Raw genomic sequence first — 22,170 nt, forward strand, 5'->3', positions numbered from 1 at the left:
GTGGTTCCAAGATACTAGCTCAACCCGACCTGAACAAATTATGCATTTTCTCCAAGCTTCGATGTCTTCATTTTAAAATGAAAACATTTGGGGCGCCTGGGTGGCTCAGTCGGTTAAGTGTCTGACTTTGGCTCATGACCTCACAGTTCTTGAGTTCAAGCCCCACATCGGGCTCTGTGAGACGGCTCAGAGCCTGGAGCCTGCTTCAGATTCTGTGTCTCCTCCCTCTCTGGCCCCTCTCTGTTGGCTCTCTCTCTCTCTCTCTCAAAAATAAATAAACATTAAAAAAATTTTTTTAATGAAAACATTAGTATTTAACTCATAGGGTTGGTTTGAGAATTACATGAGAATTACACCTACCGAGGCATAGCCGAGTGTCTGTACATGATGCTTAGTATATAGTAGCCATTCTTCCTGTTGTCCAGGCTTGATGTCTTGAAACTGTCTTTGATCCCTTCTTCTCTCCTATATCTAGGTAATTGTCAAAGATGTAAGCAGAGACCTCAGCAGAAGTGGCGTGTGTTGAATGTTTTGTTGAATGAATTGCTTTGCCTTTGAGTCGGGTGTAAGAGCCACCTTTTACGCTGTCGCAATGTGTTGGCAGACAGGTTGCACAGGGCAGTGCTCCCCGGTGCAGGCTGACTCATGGGAAAATCCTAGACAGACAGCACTGGCAAGTTATAAACCAGCAAGGCCTTTGGGGGCAGGAACTTAGTAGCAAATCTGTAGGCCCAGTCCCTTGAAGTTTCTTTGTGTTTTCACCTCTTTCTCTTTCCCTCAAATCTCATATGTTTCTCCACCTTCCCAACACCGACCGCTTCACTTATGCTCTCCATGGGATCCTCTCCAGCTACTCCTAACTCATGATGGATCTTTAGATAGCTCCATGTCTGGCTAAGCATCTTCAGGGTTTTTTCAACCTGAGCCTCTTCAAATGTGTTGGCATTGTCTGTCTTTCAAAATTTTCTTCCCTCAGAATCTTGCTGCTTCATTTTAGGCTTTTTTTCCCCTTTCTCTTTTTTCACTGGCAGACTTCTAGAAATAGGGGTCTGCATTTGGATCTTGCCTCCTGATTGCTCCTAACCCATTGGTTCCAGGTCGTTCTTCCCAAGGTTACCCGTAATTGCTTGATCATGAAGCCCAGTGGCCTTTCCCTCATCTCTGCCCTATTTGTAGCCTATTTGAGTGCGTTGTGCTCTTGTGGGTCTACAGAACCCCTGGGCCTCGTGTCTCCTGCTGTTTCTGCCTTTGGCCTCCACATGTGGTACTTGAGGCTTGTCTTCAACCTTCTTACTTTTCACACTCTGCATCCTTTCCCTTGAGGACCTCATTTACTCCCAAGGCGGCAGCCGCCCCTCTTGGAGCTGACTCCTAGGTCTGCATCCACACTCTTTTCCTGAGTTTGAGTCATACTCTTGGCTGGAAAGATCTCCGCCTGATTGTCTCCATCATTACACGAAACTACTATTCGTTTGTGTCCCCTTCCCCCGTTAGCGCCCTCTATGGTTTCACGAGACCCTGTTTATTCCAGCTCTGCTACCATCCATTTGTGCAACTTCAGGCCAATTCTTCAACCTCCTTAGCCTCAGTTTCCACATTTGTAAGATCTAAATGATTTCTGAATCTGAGTCTATAAGTGGATCCTGATAGTACTGCTTACTAGCTCAACCTGACCTGAACAAATTATGGATTTTCTCTAAGCTTCAATGTCTTCCTTTAAAAAAGTTTTTTTAACACTTACTCATTTTTGAGAGACAGAGCGTGAGCGGGGGAGGGGCAGAGAGAGAGGGAGACACAGTATCCGAGTCAGGCTCCAGGCCCTGAGGTGTCAGCACAGAGCCCGACGCGGGGCTTGAACTCACGGGCTGTGAGATCAAGACCTGAGCCGAAGGCAGATGCTCAACCGACTGAGCCACCCAGGCGCCCCCAGTGTCTTCATTTTAAAATGAAAACGTTAGGGGTGCCTGGGTGGCTCAGTCAGTTAAGTGTCCAACTCTTGATTTCAACTCAGGTCAATGATCTCACGGTTCGTGGGACTGAACCTCACATCAGGCTCTGGGGTTGGCAGGGCGAAGCCTGCTTGGGATTCTCTCTGCGCCTTCCCCATTCGCATGCATGCTTTGTCTCTCTCTCTCAAAATAAATAAAAACTTAAAGAAAAATAAAATGAAAACACTAACATTTAACTCATAGGGTCGATTTGAGAATTACATGAGAATTAAAGCTGCAAGTATGCAGCTGAGTGTAGGTAATGGTTAGTACAGTAACTATTCTTTCTGTTGTCCAGGCTTGACATCTTGGAACTGTTTTTTGATCTCTTCATCTCTCCTGTATCCAGGGAGTAGTCAAATCTTTTTTTTTTTATTTTTTTTTTAACGTTTTATTTATTTTTGAGACAGGGAGAGACAGAGCACGAACAGGGGAGGGTCAGAGAGAGGGAGACACAGAATCCGAAGCAGACTTCAGGCTCCGAGCTGTCAGCACAGAGCCCGACGCGGAGCTTGAACTCACGGACCGCGAGATCATGACCTGAGCCCAAGTCGGCCGCTTAACCGACTGAGCCACCCAGGTGCCCCAAAGGGAGTAGTCAAATCTTACCCAGTCTCATCCGGTCATTCCTTGGCAGTGCCTTGATAATGCATTGGCAAGTGCCTTTATCAGTGACTGTCCACTTCCTGCAGGCTGCTGCGGTGGGTCCTTTGTATGTGTTGATTCCCATCTTTCCGGAGCGGTTGATATTTCTGTTGAGAAAACAGCTTCAGAGATTTACATGACTGACTCGGGTCTCATGACTAATAAATATTGGCCAACACCAAGGTTCAAACTAAGTCTGGCTACCATTAAAGCCGGCTCCGTCTCCTCCATCTCAGGCTTTCTCCTTCCCTCCCTCCTTCCTTCCGAGTTCCACTGCCTGCAGTCAAAATCAGTCTCTCCCAATCTTGTGTTTAGAGGCCTGTCTGCCTCAGCCCTCCCAGTTCCCTTTCTTCCCATCCATCATCAGATGTTCCTCCACTTCTTCCTGGGAGACGTTTAACAACCTCCATCATCTTCTGAAGACATCTGGCGTTTAGGGCCTCCCTCTGAAGCCTCATTTCTTATATTCCAGACAAAGAGCTGTTTTGTGTGTCTCCAGCATTCTTTGTATGTTTTGTGACTTTTTTTGAAGTTTATTTATTTATTTTGAGAGAGACAGAGACAGTGTGAGTAGGGGAGCGGCAGAGAGAGGGAGAGAGAGAAAATCCCAAGCAGGCTCCGCACCGTCAAGTGCACAGCCTGATGTGGTTCTCGAACTCACGAAACTGACCTGAGCTGAAACTGAGAGTTGGATGCTTAATGGACAGAGCCACCCAGGTGTCCTTATTTTGTGATTTTTTTTTTTTAAACACTTTTTCTCTGTCCAGGTGAAGTCTCATTAGTGGCATAAAAACTCTCCTGACTGGATAAGCCCATTGTTAGTATTGTTATTTTAACAGACACAACTATTTTAGCCAGGTGTTGATACAGATTCATTATTTGGATCATATAAGTGTATGTCATTGGAGCTCCGATTAGAGACCTCTGTTGGTGTCTCTTCTTAAGACCTTTGAATTCAGCAGTTGTGTGAATCCTGAATTCATTTTCTGGCTTTCCCTGGTCCTTTCCAGGGCAGTGATAGCTGTTATGGAAACGTAACCTGGTGGTTGTGGAGATCAAAGGTACCCATCACAGCATTATTACAGTGGAAAGTGAAAATACTAAAAATGTGATGTAAGGAAATGGTGAGCCAATTACGAACATTATGCAGCCATTAGAATAGTCTTTGGCAGGAATTCCAGACACCAGGGGAAACGGCTTTTGTTACGCTAACAACAACAACAACTAACAACGGAATCAAGACAAATAAGGAATAGTCTTCTCATGGAGACTTAAAATATGTAATATAAAATATGGGGGGGAAGGCGCCTGGGTGGCTCTCAGTTGGTTGAGCTTCTGACTTTGGCTCAGGTCATGATCTCAAAGCTCTTGGGTTCGTGCCCCATGTCGGACTCTGCTGAGGGCTCAGAGCCTGGAACCTGCTTCGGATTCTGTGTCTTCCTCTCTCTCTGCCCCTCCTCCTCTCACGCTGTCTCTCTTTCTCGCTCAAAAATACATAAACATTAAAAAAAATTTTTTTTAAATAAAATATGGGGGGAAGAGTTGTTGATTAAGGGGTTATTTGTAATTTTTTTCTTGTTTTGCTACAATTTCCTGTACTTGGCAAGTTTGCAGCTCTGAAGACGTAACTTTATTGTCAGACAAATGAATGTAATGACTTACAACAAACAAGGGTGCAGAGATAATTCCTTGTGTTGGGGGCCCTCGAGATGACGCCTAGATCCAATGATTTGCCGGGAGAACTCGTGGGACTCAGCATACAGTCATAGAGATGATTACGACTTATCATGGCAAAATGGTATAAAGCAAAATCCAGAGGAAACTAGGCACAAACCTCAGGCTAGACACACTTACATGCTCTAGCAATGAGCTGTAACAACGCATGTGAAGTGTTGTCTACCCGGGAAGCTCATTAGAGGCTCCAGTGCCCAGGGTTTTTATTGGGGTTGTTCCCATAGGCAGCCTTTGCCTGGTACGTACCAAAATTCTAGATGCCCAGAAGGAAAGGAGGTGTTCAGCATAAGCCACACTGTTTGTACCAACTGTTTGAGGCACGGTGAGCCCCTCTTCAGAGGGAAAGGTGGGAACCCTCCCCACATCCAGGTTCCCAGAGGCCAGTGAGGGGCCAGCGTGAGCAGGCCTTTCTCAGCTGGTCATCTCGGGCCACGTGATCTCTTTTCTGCACGTTCCCTCGTTCCTCGTGCCTCCCGTTTCCTCAACTCCGTCAGGGAGTACATATCAGGATTCTTACTTCTTCTCACCGGCCCTTCCATCATACACTGATGGCCTTTTCAGAGTCCAGTAAAAGAGGCCACTTCTGTTATGTCTGCACTTTGGGATCTGAGAGGACGGTCTGAGGCAGTGCGGACACACGGTTCTACCGCCCACGCCTTTCTCAGGGCCAGAGGGGTGGTTCCTTCGTGGGCCCGGTGGTGAGGCCCACGCGGAGCCTGGGGAGCAGAGGCAGCACCATGAGTGACAGCTTCTAGCTCCTGGCGCCTGGCTTTGTGTGTTTTTCCTTTGGCTTTAACTGCTTCAAAATCAATTAGCTCACCGTCATTAGAGTGCAGGCAGCCACACGTTTGGCCAGGATGCAAGGCCCTGGGGCTCTGAGTACACTTTGGCTTCCCTTCTACAAACAGAATGCGTCGACCTTTCTCTTGGGTGGGACAGACTGCAGAGTGATGGCTTCGTGCCCACCTTTTGTCGTCCTGGGTGATGTCAAGACCCGGCTCATGTCTAGTCCCCGCGCTGTTCTGGTCCGTGATGTGATGTCCCTTTCTCAGCATGGTCCTTGACAGCCCAGAATGGGGGGGACTCACTGAAGTTCCTTGCTGCCAATCCCTGTCCCCCATCACCCACCGTTTACCCCGCAGACCCCCTTCCAGCACCTGCCTGGACACCCACGTACATAGCTAAGGCTGTAGGTTCAGTTTAACAAAGGAGTTCATTTTCTTCCCACTCACCCCCACCGGCTTCTCCCCGTTTGTATTCGATGGAATCTGGGACCTCTTCTGCTGTAAAACACACAAACAAAATTTTTGTCATAATGGAGGCAAGTCCCCTCCATTTGAGATTTTGATATTACCAAGAAGACACAGCACTTCTGCTTGTGCCTGCTTACGGTGTCTGGGCTTTATCCTTGATGAATGCTCCTGGCTTTCTGCAGCGGCCGGTGGAACAATTTATTATGTTAAGCTTGTGTTTACTTTTACTTTTTAATCCCCGCCCTCTTTAGCAATTTACATCGATGAGGATGAAAACGAAATACTTGAATTATCATCAAATAAAACATTCTTGGTCGAGCTAAAGATTCCAGAGGACTGTGTTACCGAGGAGGAGTTGCCTCACCAGCTCAGGAAAAGGGTAATTATATCTTAAGCATTATTTACAGCATTAGAATGTGGGTTCTTGGAGAAAAGCTGGCATTGGGCTCTCAAGTAAGTAGCTTCAGGCTTGGATTCTTTGTCTGGGTTTTGGCAGAAACTGATGTTTAGAAATGGGTTTTCTGTAGTGTAAAGCCCGATAGAAGAGCTCTGGTCTCCAGCTAAATGCGTCCTGGAGGACAGTGTTCCGTTTCCTCACTCTGGTCTTACATTTGATTCAACCTGTAGTGTCACTGAGGGTCTGTGATGTGCTAGACAGCTTGCCAAGTGTCAGAGCCATAAGGTCTGTGCCCTCAGTGGGGGCTCACAGTCCAAGAAGAGGAAGCAATTCAATAGTTCTAAAACAGGGCGATATGTTCTATTGTGGAGATGCATATAGAATATTTTAAAGGCACAAAGGAGGGGCCTCTAAACTACCTGAGATGAGGATGAAGGCTTGGAAGGCCTCTTGGAGGAGGTGATACTCGGGATGAGTCTTGAAATATGAGGCAGGAGTGTTCTAGATAAAAGAGCGGAGAACACTGCGTGTGGTGGGGATTTGCAGAGGCGAGGTGTGGTTTTCCTATTCTTTGGCAAGGCACCGGAAAAAAATTTTTTTCTTCCCTCAAAGTATCCAAAATTTATTTTGTTTTGTATCTATTCACAGATCTTACAAATTGAATTACTCTGTACGTATTGATTTTCAGTGTCTTTTGAAACCGTAACAGAAGTAGGATTTTTTTTAACTTGTTTGATTTTTGATTTTTTTAAATTTACATCCAAGTTAGGTAGCATCTAGTGCAACAATGATTTCAGGAGTAGATTCCTTAGTGTCCCTTACCCATTTATCCCGTCCCCCCTCCCACAACCCCTCCAGTAACCCTCAGTTGGTTCTCCATATGTATAAGTCCCTTCTGTTTTGCCCCATCCCTGTTTTTATATTATTTTTGTTTCCCTTCCCTTATGTTCATCTGTTTTGTCTCTTAAAGTCCTCATATGAGTGAAGTCCTATGGTTTTTGTCTTTCTCTAATTTCACTTAGCATAATAGCCTCCAGTTCCATCTACATAGTTGCAAATGGCAAGATTTCATTCTTTTTGATTGCCGAGTAATACTCCATTGTATGTATATGTGTGTGTGTGTGTGTGTGTGTGTGTGTGTGTGTGTATACACACACACACACATATATATATATGCACACCACAACTTCTTTATCCATTCATCCATCGATGGACATGTGGACTCGTCCCATACTTTGGCTATTGTTGATAGTGCTGCTATAAACACAGGGGTACATGTGTCCCTTCGAAACAGCACACCTTTATCCCGTGGATAAATGCCTAGTAGTGCAATTGCTGGGTCGTAGGGTAGTTCTAGTTTTAGTTTTTTGAGGAACCTCCATACTGTTTTCCAGAGTGGCTGCACCAGCTTGCATTCCCAGGCACTGAAAATTTTTAACGTTCGCTGACACGGTCAACCTTTCATTTGAGCCCTTGTATGTGGTGATGGAGAAACACTGGAGGGTTGGTTGGGTTCACAGCCAGACCCAGGAAAGTATAGGCTAAGAGAGTGTAAGCAAGACCAGCCTGGCACGCATTACGTGCTTATCTGCAGTTGATAGGTTGAATGGTGTGAGTCACCCTCCTTTGGTTTCCCTTTGATTCCTAGGAAGGCTCCCACAGGAGGAGATTCCTTCTCGGTCACCCCGGAGTTCGTTTCTGGGTACTGAGGTGCGTGATATTTGATTGCGCCTTTGGTCACAGGAGTTTGTGCTCTGGGATGATCATCTGGGCTTCTCTTCTTCCCTCTTTCCCTTGTTTAAATCTTACCTGCAAGCCCCCTTCCCTCCTTTTCTTCCACCTGATTCCAGAGCAAGTGGCCGTGTGAATAGCCTCCTGCCTTTTTCCTCTTGACTGTTTTTTTCATCAAGGGGTTTTGCATTTGCCGAGCAGAAATGAAATGATTCAGCATCTGCACATGTCACGTGTTACAGACTGAATTCTTGATGTCAAAGGGAAATGGATGTTAATCATTCACCTTAGAGCCATATCTCTGGCACAGAGCCGGACATGAGCAGATTCTGCAGGTATTTTTAGCTCATCACTGTGTAGTGCCAGAAGAACAGGGACTGGCGTGATCCCTGGGGCAAGTTTACAGGCCAGTTTGAGCTGGTTCCTTCTGGGATCAGTGGAAATCATTATACATTCCCTGTATACCCACAGGTGCATATGAGATGCGTATAAACAACTCCGTAAAACATTAAAAAAAGCTTTTTTTAATGTTTAATTTAGAGAGAGAGAGAGAGAGAGAGAGAGAGCGTGAGCAGGGGAAGGACAGAGAGAGGGAAACAGAATGTGAAGCAGGCCCCAGGCTCTGACCTGTCAGCACAACAGCAGGGCTCAAACTCAAGAAACAGAAGATCATGACCTGAGCCGAAGTCGGACGCTTAACCTCCTGGGCCACCCAGGCACCATCTCTGTAAAACATTTTTTTTAAAAAGAGCTATCTGGTTTGCAAGATGGTACAAGTTAAGGCACAGGGAAGTGAAAAAGCTACTGCCTTCTGGTGTCCCAACCAAATATGTCCAGGAACAAAAGTGAGCAACTTACAGATATTAGTCTTTTTTTTTTTTGAGAAAGAGAGAGGGCACACCAGCCGGGGAGGAAGAGAAAGAATCTTAAGCAGGCTCCATGCACCCAGCACCGGGGAGCCTGATGTGGGGTTCGTTGTGGGGTTTGACGTGGGGCTCGATCTCACAACCATGAGATGATGACCTGGGCTGAAATCAAGAGTCGGACACTTACCTGACTGAGCCACCCAGCTGCCCCATGAGATGTTAGTCTTACTGTTAGGGCAAGAACTCCTTTCTTTCATTCACTCAGGCCAACTTCTGGAAGTTTCCAGATATGGAAGGTAAATGAGAATGAACAGTGGAACACCATGTCCTTGCTTTCGCTTTATTGTCTTGCTTCTCTAAACAATTTTCCTAGCCTCTCGCTTATCCTACTGCCAGAGTTTTCTTCTCTTGCAGGTGGGGCCCTGATTCTGCTTAAGCCAGCCTGTTGGGTGCGTGTCGTGTTAACCCTGGCCTGTGTGCTTGATGCAGGAGTTAACAGTGGCTTCTCCAGTAACACAGGGAAGCTGTCTCCCTGGTCCCAGATTAGCGACTCTGCCCAACTCTGGTAGCTCACTGGGCGCCTCGCTCAGGGTGCACCCAGCCTCGTAGGCACAGCATGGGACACCAGAGCAAGGGGTCCCTCATTTCACTTCTTTGGGCCAAAGTAATGTGGTTAACAGCTCCCGGATATGTGAACATGTCCTAATGACAGCAGGGGACCGTGTCACCGAAAAGAATCAGAATCATAGAGCGGACACTAAAAGGGATCTGATATACCATTTCAGCTCTTAACATAAAATTTTAGCTTAAAATTTTTTTCTGAGAGGGGCCCCTGAGTGGCTCAGTCGGTTAAGTGTCTGATTCTTGGTTTTGGCTCAGGTCATGGTCTCACGGTTGCGAGTTCAAGCCCTGCATGGGGCTATGCACTGACGGCAAGGAGCCCTACTTGGGATTCTCTCTCTCCCTGCCTCTCTGCCCCTCCCCTCTCTTTCTCAAAAATAAACATTTAAAAGTAAATAAATAAAGGGCGCTTGGGTGGCTCAGTTTGTTGAGCATCCATCTGCACAGCTCAGGTCATGATCTCACAATTGGTGAGTTCGAGCCCCACGTTGGGCTCCGTGCTGACAGCTCAGAGCCTGGAGCCTGCTTAGGATTCTGTGTCTCCCTCTCTCTCTGCCCCTCCCCCACTCATTCTCTCCCTCTCTCTCTCTCTCTCTGTCAAAAAATGAATAAACATTTTAAAAAATAAACAAAAATAAATGAATAAATAAATAAATGACATTTTTTCTGAGAGTCTGCTATATGCAAAATAGTACTAGGCCCTAAGGATTAAAAAGGAAGAGGAGAGAGGAAACAGAGAAGGCTGGAAGGACATAATCTCTTCCATAATACGTGTGCGTGTTTGTGTGTATGGAAGGAAGTGCGTGGAAAGAACACCATCGCTAGCATTTCCCCCCCTTCTCCTCCTCCTCTTCCTCTTCCTTCTCCTCCTCCTCTTCCCCCCCTTCTCCTCCTCCTCTTCCCCCCCTTCTCCTCCTCCTCTTCCCCCCTTCTCCTCCTCCTCTTCCCCCCCTTCTCCTCCTCCTCTTCCCCCCCTTCTCCTCCTCCTCTTCCCCCCCTTCTCCTCCTCCTCTTCCCCCCCTTCTCCTCCTCCTCTTCCCCCCCTTCTCCTCCTCCTCTTCCCCCCCTTCTCCTCCTCCTCTTCCCCCCTTCTCCTCCTCCTCTTCCCCCCCTTCTCCTCCTCCTCTTCCCCCCCTTCTCCTCCTCCTCTTCCCCCCCTTCTCCTCCTCCTCTTCCCCCCCTTCTCCTCTTCCTCTTCCCCCCCTTCTCCTCCTCCTCTTCCCCCCCTTCTCCTCCTCCTCTTCTCCCCCCTTCTCCTCCTCCTCTTCCCCCCCCTCTCCTCCTCCTCTTCCTCCTTCCTGTTGTTCTGCGCAACCCTGTGAGAGCCACCTTCTTACTTCTTGCATGGGCCTGTTGTTGGCAGCTTTCTTTTCTCTGAGGCTCAACAACTCTAAGATGACCTAGTCATTTTTTTCTGCAGTTCTTATCACTTTATGCTTCTTTCCTCCTTGGTATTCAGGACACTTTCCTTCTTGCCTCATCCTCACTGGGTAGTGTGCTAACATGTGAGGAGGAGGGGATTTAGTGTCTGTAACACCTAGGACTGGATTCTTTGTGAGCAGAGTGGCCTTGGGCAGGTTTCATGACCTTTCCGAAAGCTGTGCCCTTTATTAACGAAAGGGGAAGAGGTAGTAATGCCTCTTATGTCAGGTTCTTGTAAAGAGCACAGCAAAAGTGACGAGATTGGAGGCATACAAACTGTAGGTGCCCTGATCCCCCCCGCTCCACCTTCAGGAGATTGAATTGGCACCAGGTGAATTCAGTGGGCACGTTTGTGGAAACGTAAGTGCCTGGAGATTCCGTTGGGAAGTAGGTGGGAGACAAAACGTGCGGAGCTCCCCTCAGGGCACTGCTTTTAGGCTAGGATTCCGATCTCTGAAATGTGAGGAAAAGGCTAATCAAAGGCTTGGAGAAGGTATTTGTAATGTAACACCAGCTAGCGTTTAGACTATAACACCAAACATTCCAGATACAGAAGTTGCAGATACCGCCAAGGAACAGGCAACCCAAGAGAAAGACAGGAAACCGGTAATAATTCAAAGGTGAGAAATCCCAGAGTTCGTAAACACACACGAAAAGATTCTCAAATCCCACTAGTAAAAATGCATATGGAAAACCATTTTGTACCCCTTAGACTGGCAATAATTAACCCCACCCCCCAAAACCTGGTAACGCTAAGTGCCAGCAAGGCCGCGGGAAATGTAACACACTTGCTGGGATGGAGAGCAGTGTGGCAACATTTAGGTGGGTTGGAGATGCATCCGCTCTTGGACCCAGTGATTCCATTGCTCTGCACAGACTCAAGGGAAACTTTTACACGTATAGGAAGAGCGGCGCAGAAATGTTCAAGGGTGATTGCTTGGGCATGGTTTGTGATAAGAGGAGATTCGTGCCAACAGTGCACGTGGCCATCATAGGGGAATGGAAGGGTTGGTGTGACCATTCAGTGACCATTCAGTCAGTGGTGACTCCGCAGGAGTTAGGAGTTAGCGTGAATGACCTCCATCTCTACGTACCATCATGGGGAGTTATCAAATGTAATTTGGAGTGAAAAAAAGAAGAACGTGTAGACTATGGCACCTTTTATTTGCATAAAAACACAAAGTAATTATGAATTGTTATGTTACGCAAGGAACTATTACATTTGGAAAAACATGGCGTGAAAAGGATACGCGCCGACTTGCGGACAATGATTCGTACTGGGGAAAGGAGGGAGGAAAAATAGTGTGTAGGAGGCGGTTTAGCTTTGTTTTGTTTTTGAAATAAAGGGCTGAACTAAGTACAGGAAAATGTGAAGTCACGAAACCTGGGTATTGGGAACACAGCTGCCATTTTTTGTGTGCGATCGCAGTATTTCATGCATAAAACGAGGACTCTGTATCTTTGCAATTAGAGGCCAGCTCCATTTGGTCCCATTACCCAGGGGAAGGTGCTATTCCTGTGGCTTCCGTGGCTGTTTCTCCTCACAGTAAAGCTCTGCGGAAAGGAGAGAAGAAGCCCTTGTCCAGTGGTGTGCCAGGCCCCGGGTGGCCTGTTCTGCCACCTTCCCAGCCCCTGCCGTGTTGTCTCCTGCCTGGGGTCTTGGGGTTTGTTGGGCTCTGGCTGCAGACCTCTCCCAGCGTGAAGGCTACAGGGGGTCAGCACAACACGTAAGAGATGTTGAAAATCCCAGCCTGGTCACTTGCTCCTTTTAGATGAGTGTTAGCTTGAGTTTCAGTTGGGGTAGGCCCACACCTTCCTGTTTCTCGGTCCGGGGCCTCTGGATCAGTGAATTCCTACCTACTGTGGAATCTCTGTCTATGAGGGTTTTGCTTTGTCAGGTGATACAGACGCAATATGATCCATCTGTAACGCGTGTGGTTGTTTTCCTCGTTCCTGTTTTTTTTAGCTCACAGATGTGTACAGTTCATCCCCGTCTCTGAGTCGTTACTTTACTTCAGTGGAAATTACGGACTTCAGGTAAGAATGTGAAGCATGCCACATTGCTCTTTCTCTGGAAAGCAACCCCCATCACCATTTGTCTAGAAGGACTTCCTGAGTGTCAAAGCACAAAAGGAACTGATGATGGGATGTGATGGCTTTGGCTTTGGAAGGGTCTTTGGAAACCTACTAGCTCAACTCCCTGATTTTACAAAGGAGCAAAGTGAAGCCCTGATTAGTTAATTACAAAGGAGCAAAGTGAAGCCCTGATTAATTAATTACAAAGGAGCAAAGTGAAGCCCTGACAGGGTCACATGGAAGAGAGGAGAAGCCACTCCCAGGTAAGCCATTCCTGCAGATGCTCCAATAAGCTAGGGGTAGGAATAGAAATAGATCTCAGATAGTGACCTGATGTAAATGGTATAATCCAGATACTAGCTTTTGCTTTTGAGGAACACTAGGAATACAGGAGTCCATGCTCCTTATACAATATTAAAAATATAGAGACATCTCATACAGGGAAAGTCTACCGTTTCCTTCCACCCCACCTACTACCCCGGATATTGCATGTTCTAGTCAATTCCTTACACATGGTATGTTCTGCTCCCTTCTACTGAATGGGCTGCCATCAACAGTTTGGTGTGATTTCTTCTATTCATGTACTTACCATATATACTTTATATATTATACATGTATAGTAAATACATGCATATATATAGTTTTTCTTTATATATCTCTTAATCCTAAATATTTTTGTCTCTATCTATAGAACCTAGATAAAAGGTGTATGTGTGTAGGGGTGTCACTTGATTATTTTTTTGTATTGTTAGGAGAAGATTTACATGACAAAGCTTTCTTATCCACTATTCTTTTTAAAAAAAATTTTTTTTTAATTTTTTTTTCAACGTTTATTTATTTTTGGGACAGAGAGAGACAGAGCATGAACGGGGGAGGGGCAGAGAGAGGGAGACACAGAATCTGAAACAGGCTCCAGGCTCTGAGCTGTCCGCACAGAGCCCGACGCGGGGCTCGAACTCCCAGACCGCGAGATCGTGACCTGGCTGAAGTCGGATGCTCAACCGACTGCGCCACCCAGGCGCCCCTCTTATCCACTATTCTTAAGATATCTCTGGAATGTGACCATCACAGATAGTATTATCTTAAAAAAGAGATAGTATTATATTGGGATTCCTGCTTCTCAAACTATAAATTTCCCAGACCATAATCTTAGTACAGGGGGGGAAGCATTAGTACAGGGGGGAAGCTACCGAGGTGATAGCACAACGGGATAGGGCCAAAAGGGACCTGAAGTCTGAAACTGCATACAGTGGCGGGTTGCCTTGACAACTCATCCCTCTTTCTTCATGGACCCCCCACTGTGCATATCACCTTATGGTTACATCTTTGACATTGCTCGTTTTAATCACAAATTACTGGTATTAAAATGCCGATAAAAAAGCCCAGCACATTTTCCTCTATATACTAGCCCCGACTTGCAATTTAAAGACAGAGCTGAGAAAGGAAAGACACTCAGCCTGAAGGGTCTTTCTGAGAATCCAGCCCCCATATTATGGGTTTAGAGGAGGTGGGGCTGCATAATGGGCTGGGGTAGACATTGGAGGGAACAAAACAAAAACATTAGAAGGTTGAACCAAATGTGGCTAGAAATCTGAAGATTAAATGTTAGAGAATTTGTTTTTACGAGTTATTTGAAAGAAAAATCTAAGACTTTAGGATTTTGGGTAGAGGAGCACTGTACAGGAAGCACTTTTGTTGCATTTTAAGAGGTCCAGGCAGCGTTTTAACAGTGTTGGGATGAGTAAGAAACAAAAGCCATTGTCCCCCAAAAGGTGCTGCCGCTAGCGGGCAGGAGACAGCCAGAGACCCCTGGCAGCCAGGTTTGTGTCTACACGGGATGGTGACCTCAGTCCTGCCCCAGCCCAACAGGAACCTGCGAAAATGGCCTTTGGTTCGTCAGTTGCCAGGCGCACTCTAATAGTGGGCAGCTGAGGCGAAGCCCACATGGCTCTGTTTTTCCTGAAAATCCCTCCTTTCCCCTCAAGATCTAGCCTTAATGTAAACTCCCCCAGTGGGCGACCTGATGTGGTGGGACTAGGTTGGGCTAGCCAGGCTGGGTTAGGCAGGGCAACCCTCTCTTTCAAAAACTTCTGGTCTAGTCTTCTGAAAGTCAGCCTGTGATCCTTTCCATAAGCCAGCCTGAGACCTTGCTCACCTGTGGGAGGGCAGGGTGGCTGCACGCCTTGATGTGCAGCTTGATGTGCTATCAGTGGTCAACCTTGATGTTGACCATCGATAGCAATAACTGGCAGGTGGAGCACGGGGAACAAGTAATGACACCTGCACACTTGTGTCTCTGGCTGAGAGCCTGAACGTGCATTTTGCAGCCCATCCGTAGCAGCACACGTAAACCGAGAGGTTCTCCACAGTCTTGATGGTATTTTGTTCATCCGAACTGCGGAGTTTGGCACACTGCTTGGCTGTCACGGGTTATAAACCGGCAGCCACATGAATACGAGAATAGTGGCCTATGTGACCTCTGGCCACAAGAGGGGGCTCATTCCCCGTCCTTAGCAGGACCGGCGTTCTGATCCAGGCTCCCGGGAGCGGCAGGCAGGTCAGTCAAAAACTGCCCTAGGGTGAGAGTCTCAGATGTGGCCACCTCTTAATTATTTTATTGCAGGCTCTTAACCGGGGCCTTCTTGAACCAAAGTATGCGGATAACTTTGAAAAACCTGTATGTCGAGGTAGCATTTAACCAGCCAGGGTAAGCTACTAATTAACCGAAGATAGCCCTATGATTATTTTCATTTTGGGACTGGAAAAATGTTCTAGGAAGATGAAGACCCCTTTTCCTTAGGTCCCTTTCCTGAGAGTTGCAAAGCTGAGAGCCTCGGGAGGTGGAAATGGGACAGAAAACAGGTCTCACTTTGGAGCTGTGATATGCTGCCGCTACACAGGGCAGCCGGTGGGAATTCGGGAATTCTGGAGCCAGCGGTGGCAGGGAGCTTTGCGTCCTACCTCAGACATTTTGTAGGTTAAGGAGTGAACTGGTTAAACCAAACAGCTGTGACAGTCACTTGGGGCAGGGAGAGGGTGGAGCGTGAGGATGTGGAGAAGGGAATACAAGAGGAGAACAGGGCTTCCCTGCCTCAGGGGATAAAAGGTTGGTATTGGGGCAGAGGATGGGCCAGCCCTTGGATCGTCCTTGACAGTAGCTGGATGGTGACTCTCCCTTGAAGGGCCTCTCCCAGGGGTCTCCTAGAGGATGGGTTTTAGGTGGAAGGAAGAGGTTAGGGTCATCTCAACTTTCTGCGGCGAGATTACAGAAGAGGGTTCTTCTAGGACAGTATGCCCTTTGCCTTTTTGTACTGGAGGAACATGAGGAGCTAGAAAGAGGGTCGTGCTAAAGTCAGCTTCCTGGGTTGCAGTGTGATGCTGTTGATCTGTGTTGCTGTGTCTGTTTGGCGTGCCTTTCAGCAGTGAAAATGCCACCGTAGCCTACCACCTGCAATTTGGGGTTCCTTCAGAAGATGACAGTTTTATGAAGTATATGATGAGTAAAGAGTTGGTGCTGGGCATTTTACTACAGGATCTCCATGATCAGAGAGTGTCCGGTTGTGAGACTTTGGGGCTTGATCCAGCATCCCTCTTGCTCTACGGTAAGTCCAAGAAGTCAGGAAGGCAGAGTTGTGACCTTCAGTAAGTGAACCAGATGGAGGGCAGCTGGTTTGGTTTGATTTCTGCGCAAGTGATGTTCACGCTCCATGGAGGAGGTTACACGGTCCTGCCTCCATGAACAGACAGAGTAGGTGGGAAAAAATAATTAAATTGTAAAGATGAGGCTAAATGTTTCCCTGTTGTAGCTCACCCACATTTGGAGTCCCATATCCCACTTTGCAACATCATTGGTGAGCTTCATGAAAATGCCACGGTTTCACAAGAGAAGTATTGAATTTGGAATGAATGATACCGCTAAATCATTGAAAGATTATCTCAGTATGAGAAACCGATCTCCTTTTTCTGTTGAAGGCCACTGAGTCTATTACATTAACAGAGGGGCATGAAAGGGCAAATCAGTCTCTTTGGAAAGTTAATCAACTTACTACTCATCTACTTTTGAAACCAAGAGTGGAATGAGAACATTGGTATGTTACTTTTCATCAGCACGGAAAACACCCTGCTTGTCAGAACCTGAGAATTTTAAGACTTTGCACAAAACCCGGTGAAAAGGAAGGTGGGGAGGAGAAGTAACCACAAACCTTGGAGACGCGCCTCCATTGCGTCTGCACTGGGAGCTTCGGCCTGACCTCTGGTCTCACTTCCCACCCCGATCCCTCGCTTGGAGGGGCCCAGGCCCTTGTTAGTTAGCCCATAATGCCGACCATCTTGTATATTTCATCATCTGCGATCCGCCGGAAATACTTTCTGCACACCGGTAGTAGTAAATGCCAGTTAAATGAGTGAAAAAGGCAAATTAGGAGATGTAGTTAGCACCAGGCACGGTGCCAGCCAGCCTAGAATCAGAAGAGCAGGACAGATTGGCAAGTACTCCTGTTCCTACATAGTATGAGAAGGGGTGTTTATTCTACTGGCATTTCTTGATGACGGGAAGTGAAAGTAGGCTAATCCTTGTTTAAGACCGTGTAGAGTTACATAAAGCAGTTCTTAAAGCTTGCTTTTCCCCAAATAAGTAGAATGAATGATATTCAGAGGGCCAAATTTAAGCTCACTGAGAATGAATTGCTTCCTCACAGAGCAGTTTTACTTACCTGAATAAGTAAAGTGTGTCTGTGGGCCAGACAGAGAGCATCCAAGTGTAGGGTGAAGAGGTTATGCACCCCTCGACAGGAATTTTAGAAAGAGAGAGAGAGAGAAGGGAGGAAGGAAAGAAGGGAGGCAAGGAAGGAAGGAAGGGAGGAAACCCTTCAACCCCTGCTGTATGAAGAGGTGAGAGAAGGGAGGTGCAGCTGCCTGAGATGCGTCTGGTGGCCGTTACTGTGTCATGAGTGATCTCGATTTTCCGAGCCCCCTCTGTACTTTGTGGTTACCAGCTCTTTCCAAAGGTAGGCAGGGAAAGTAGAAGAGGAGGGTGAGAAAAAGTTGAGAGGGTTATAAGAGTGGGAGGGCCACTCAGGGCAGTGGCTTGTGAGCCTGGGGAAAGCTTGGGAAGAATTTGAGCTCAGACAGATGGCCTTGGAGACATATCCCCAGGGCCAGATGGTGGCAGGTGCCCAAAGGATGCAGCCAGGAGTAAACAGGAGATTGTATCATTGTTCCTCTCAGACCTTTCTGCTGGGAGTGGGGGGTTTCTATGACCCTGCGTCCACTTTCTAGAGCGTGCATGTGCAGTGTTTGAGCCATTTGATACCCTCAGGAGTGTATCAGTCCAACGGGAGACAACACAGTGACCATTTGGGAAGAGTGAGGAAGGAAGAAGAGAGACTCCGAAAAGGCCGGCAGGCTAAGGGAGGGGACGAGCTCAGTCAGGGATAGGTGGGCTGAGCAGAGGCCCCTGGGAGGGACCCAGTGAGACCCCATGTGTTCTTAGGCCAGTTTTCCATGTTCACCGCACTGCGGGTCTGAGGGTTACCCCACCCGCCCCCGTGATCCTCTGGGCAACCAGTTTCCCACAGAGATGCTGTTCCAATTCTGCAAAGAGCAATTCTTCTTCTTCTTCTTTTTTTTTTTAAGTTTATTTATTTTGAGAGAGAGAGTGAGAGAGAGATAGAGAGAGAGAGAATCCCAAGTAGGCTCTGCACAGTGTGGAGCCTGATGGGGGGCTCGAACTCACGGATTGTGAGATCATGACCTGAGCTGAAGCCAGGACTTAACTGACTGGGCCACCCAGCCACTCCAAAGAACAATGATTCTTAAAATTCTTTTTCCAGGGGCGCCTGGATGGCTCAGCTGGTTAAGTGTCTGACTTCTTGATTTTGGCTCAGGTCACGATCTCACAGTTCGTGAGTTCAAGCCCTGCACTGTCAGTGCAGAGCCTACTTGGAATTCTCTCTCTTTCCCTCTCTCTCTCTGCCCCTTCCCCAGTCTCTCTCTCTCTCTCTCAAAATATGTAAACTTAAAAAAATATTTTCCCACGTAATAAGAGCTTTTAGGATTGATTCCCTTAGCAACTTTCAAAGGTACCACACAGCAGTGTTAACTCTAGCCCTCATGCTGTACATTCCACCCCCAGAACTTATTTATCTTACAATTGGAAGTTTGTGCCTTTTGACCACCTTCACCCGGCCCTCTCCCTCTGCAACCCATCTGGTCTCTTTCGCTATGAGTTTGTTTTTCCTACATTCCACGTGTAAGTGAGATTGTGCAACATTTTGCCTTAGGTCACATAGCATCCACCTCCCCCTTCCGCTATTTTTGAGCTCCTTCACTTTATGGGTGTTTGGGGGCCTGGGGATGGGGCGGGGGTCAGTCTGTTTTACAAATGTAAAATGGTAGCACGAGTTATTTTAGACATCTTGACCTGGGGTAGTTATTTTGTACTGTTTTCGCATATGTGAAGGACTCAGCTAGACTAAATGAAGGCAAAAGCCAGATTTGTGTGAGAGAAGAGAGGAAAACGCTGCAGGCAGTGAGAAGAGTGAATCCTGTTTGCATATTTTGGGGGTAAACTGATGAGCTGGCTGCCGGCAGAGGAGCCAACGTGTGAGTTCCGGTTTTGACAGGACCGCTTGGTATCTAGGAAAATCACTTAGGTTGTGTATTGATTTTCCAGGAATCTTGGAAAGTTTAGCCAAGAGGCACTAATTCTCAAGTGGGGGCAGTTTTGCCCCTCCACCGCCCCCTCGGGGTAGCTGGTAATGTCTGCCGATGTTTTTAGTTGTCACGACTGGGTGCGTATATGAGATACTAGCATCTAGCATCTAGATACCAGCGTCTGACCATCTTACAAGGCACAGGGCCCCTCTCTACTGTGGTAGAGGTTTTTCCCCTGTTGGGGAAAAAAACAAAAAAACCAAAACCTCAAGACAACCTGGCTAGACGCATGCGTGACAACATCCCTCATGACCCTATAGCATGAGACCACTCAATCAGGCTGCGTGTTTGTGTGTGACCATATAGGGAGACAAAGAAATAGAAAATGTATATAAAAAACTACGCTACCTGCCGTTCGGGGCTCAGTGCTTCGGGTACGAACCCAGCTAAGCGGCACCGGCGCCGGCATGGGTGAAGTTGCTTCCTGGAAAGAAAAGCCTCAGTGTCACGACTCTCTGTGTGAGAATCCTGCTACACTACTACAAAGATTTGTCCAGCCCCAAATGTCAACTGTGAGGACCCTGTGGCAGTGCACGGACCCTCCGTGTGATGGTCCTCAGGTCCTTGCATGGGCATCTCCACCTTGGTCAGGCCAGGTCCACGCCATTTCCCTCATCAGACTTGCTCACAGTCTATTGTATACCATTTAACACACTGAAAATTTAGAGGCTAGTAGATATCTATTAGCTAGAGGCTAATAGATTATGAAAACGGACATCATTTAAATGTCCTCAGCACCCAAAAGGCTTCAACAAAATGTTATCGTGAATCATACCCAAATGAGCAACGGGTTATCTGCGTTTTGAAAAGCATTCAGGGGCTCGTGGGTGGCTCAGTCAGTTGAGGTCGCACTCTTGATTTTGGCTCAGGTCATGATCTCCTGGTTGGTGAGTTCGAGCCCTGCATCGGGCTCGTGCTGATGGTGTGGAACCTACTTGGGATTCTCTCTCTCTCTCTCTCTCTCTCTCTGCCCCTCCCCAGCTTGGGGGCTATCTCTCTCGTTCTCAAAATCAAATAAAAATAAAAATTTAAGAAAAAAAAAAAAAAAGAAAGAAAAGCATTCAGAGATACATGTGTGTATTGACCGAAGAGAAAACTTCCTCTGTTAGGGATTTATAGGCATTTCAAGTTTACGTAAGAGTTTATTTTCGAACCCAGTGAAATAAAATGAAAGCATAAATCTGTACAATAATCATGATTAAAAAAAAAATTAATGACTTCCGTTTGTATTTTATTTTCAGAATGAAGCGGTGGATACCAGTCTGTATCTGAAAGCAGTGCTCCACTGAGTTTGGGGATGAGAAAATTCATGTCATTTTCCAGAAGGGATCCTGTGAATTAACGTGGAAGGACTGGCAATGGCCTCTCCCCCCCATTCTGCGTTCGTGAGGTCTGGCTCCGTCTCCAGCAAAACAGCACCTGCGAGCTACTGCGGCTGGGTTCAGCCTTGACAGAGGCAGGAAGCCCGCAGTGGGGTTGGGGGTGGGGTGGGGGGTAACGGGGTAGGTGGGTGGAGCTTGCCACGTGGGGCTACTGCTATTCTTGGAGCACTAGTTGCCCCCACCCACATGTGGACACTTTCTCTTTAGTGCAAAGGTGACCTTTGAGGCGGGATCTCCTCAGGTGGAAAGAGAACACAGTAGGTAGGCAGGGGTGAGGGACAACTGAGCCCCTCACTCTCTGAAATCCCCTCCCATTCCCCCACTCCCGATGTGATATTTGATCTACCTCCAAGCAAGACTGTGAGGAAGGCACTGGACAAGACCAGAGCGGCAGAGTTCTGTGTCTATTTCGTGACCTGCAAACCGGCCTTGGCCACATTATCCGCTATCGCTGTGTTATGTATGGCTACGGAAATACCACGCGTGTTTATTTCCCGTCTTCTTATTGCTCCCGTGACTCCTGAACCCCACTTTTGCAAAGTGGGTCCCTATAAGCTTGGGGGTTTGAACACACAGCTATCATTTGGGATAGTTTTGCCAATTTACAGTTTGTCACACTTCCATCGGAGAAACATTAAGGCTGCCTAGCTCTGTGCTGTAGATACTACGCCCGGGATTTTTATTGTCCAATGTTACTGGCCTTCCTATAAAACTCCGTGTCTTCAGGCAATGATGGTTTATCTTATTGAAGATGGTTTGAAGCAATTTCCAACTCTCTGTTGGAAAGGAACTGTTGGAGGCTTAATGCCAACTTGTTTGCAGGCTGAGGGGAGCATTAGTGACTGTGTTGATCATCTGTGGGTACAGAATTGCCTAGCACGAGGAAGCACAGTATTTGTTTTGTGGGGAAAATTGATTTGCTGGAAACTTTCCAAGAGAGAGTGTTGTGATCATATAATAAGAGTCTTAGCCCCGGTGTCTCAGTTAAATTGGCTGTGGGTGGACATTAGTATGAGGGGCTATTGTATATGGGGTTGTGTCCAAATGTGCGTGTCAGGCCAGATTTGCCTTGGTCTTTTTGAGATCCAGAACTCTGGAAAATGTGAATTTGCTTTCTTATTTAACTAGAGGGTGCATTTATTGTAAACTTGGTGTGCCATTTTGAGGATAGTTCCTTAAACTAGCAAAATAGGTGAATTTCCCTTCTTCCTCTTTATTTTTTACATGTCAAATGTAAATCTTAGTGTGTTTGTACTTTGTAGAATGTAATGAGTAACTTTAATGGAGAAAGATTTAAAAATATTTACAATAAATTATTTTTGCGTGGTCATTGTCACATTA

At 46.9% G+C, this 22,170-nt stretch overlaps 1 protein-coding gene across 4 annotated transcripts in view; it reads left to right on the forward strand.

Annotated features, from left to right (window-relative positions):
* Positions 1–22,170, forward strand: part of CC2H3orf52 (chromosome C2 C3orf52 homolog) — a 33,867-nt gene extending 11,697 nt beyond the window's left edge. Inside the window, exons 3-6 of one of the 4 annotated variants that reach the window (XM_006936064.4) lie at positions 5,872–5,999; positions 12,624–12,694; positions 16,154–16,335; positions 20,689–22,170. In XM_006936064.4, coding sequence (XP_006936126.2) covers positions 5,872–5,999; positions 12,624–12,694; positions 16,154–16,335; positions 20,689–20,693 — 386 coding nt within the window. In that variant the 3' untranslated portion in view covers positions 20,694–22,170. The other 3 variants (XM_019839704.3, XM_045036941.1, XM_045036942.1) reach the window with 3 other exon arrangements.

The sequence above is a fragment of the Felis catus genome, chromosome C2 (genome assembly GCF_018350175.1).
Source record: "Felis catus isolate Fca126 chromosome C2, F.catus_Fca126_mat1.0, whole genome shotgun sequence".
NCBI lineage: Eukaryota > Metazoa > Chordata > Mammalia > Carnivora > Felidae > Felis > Felis catus.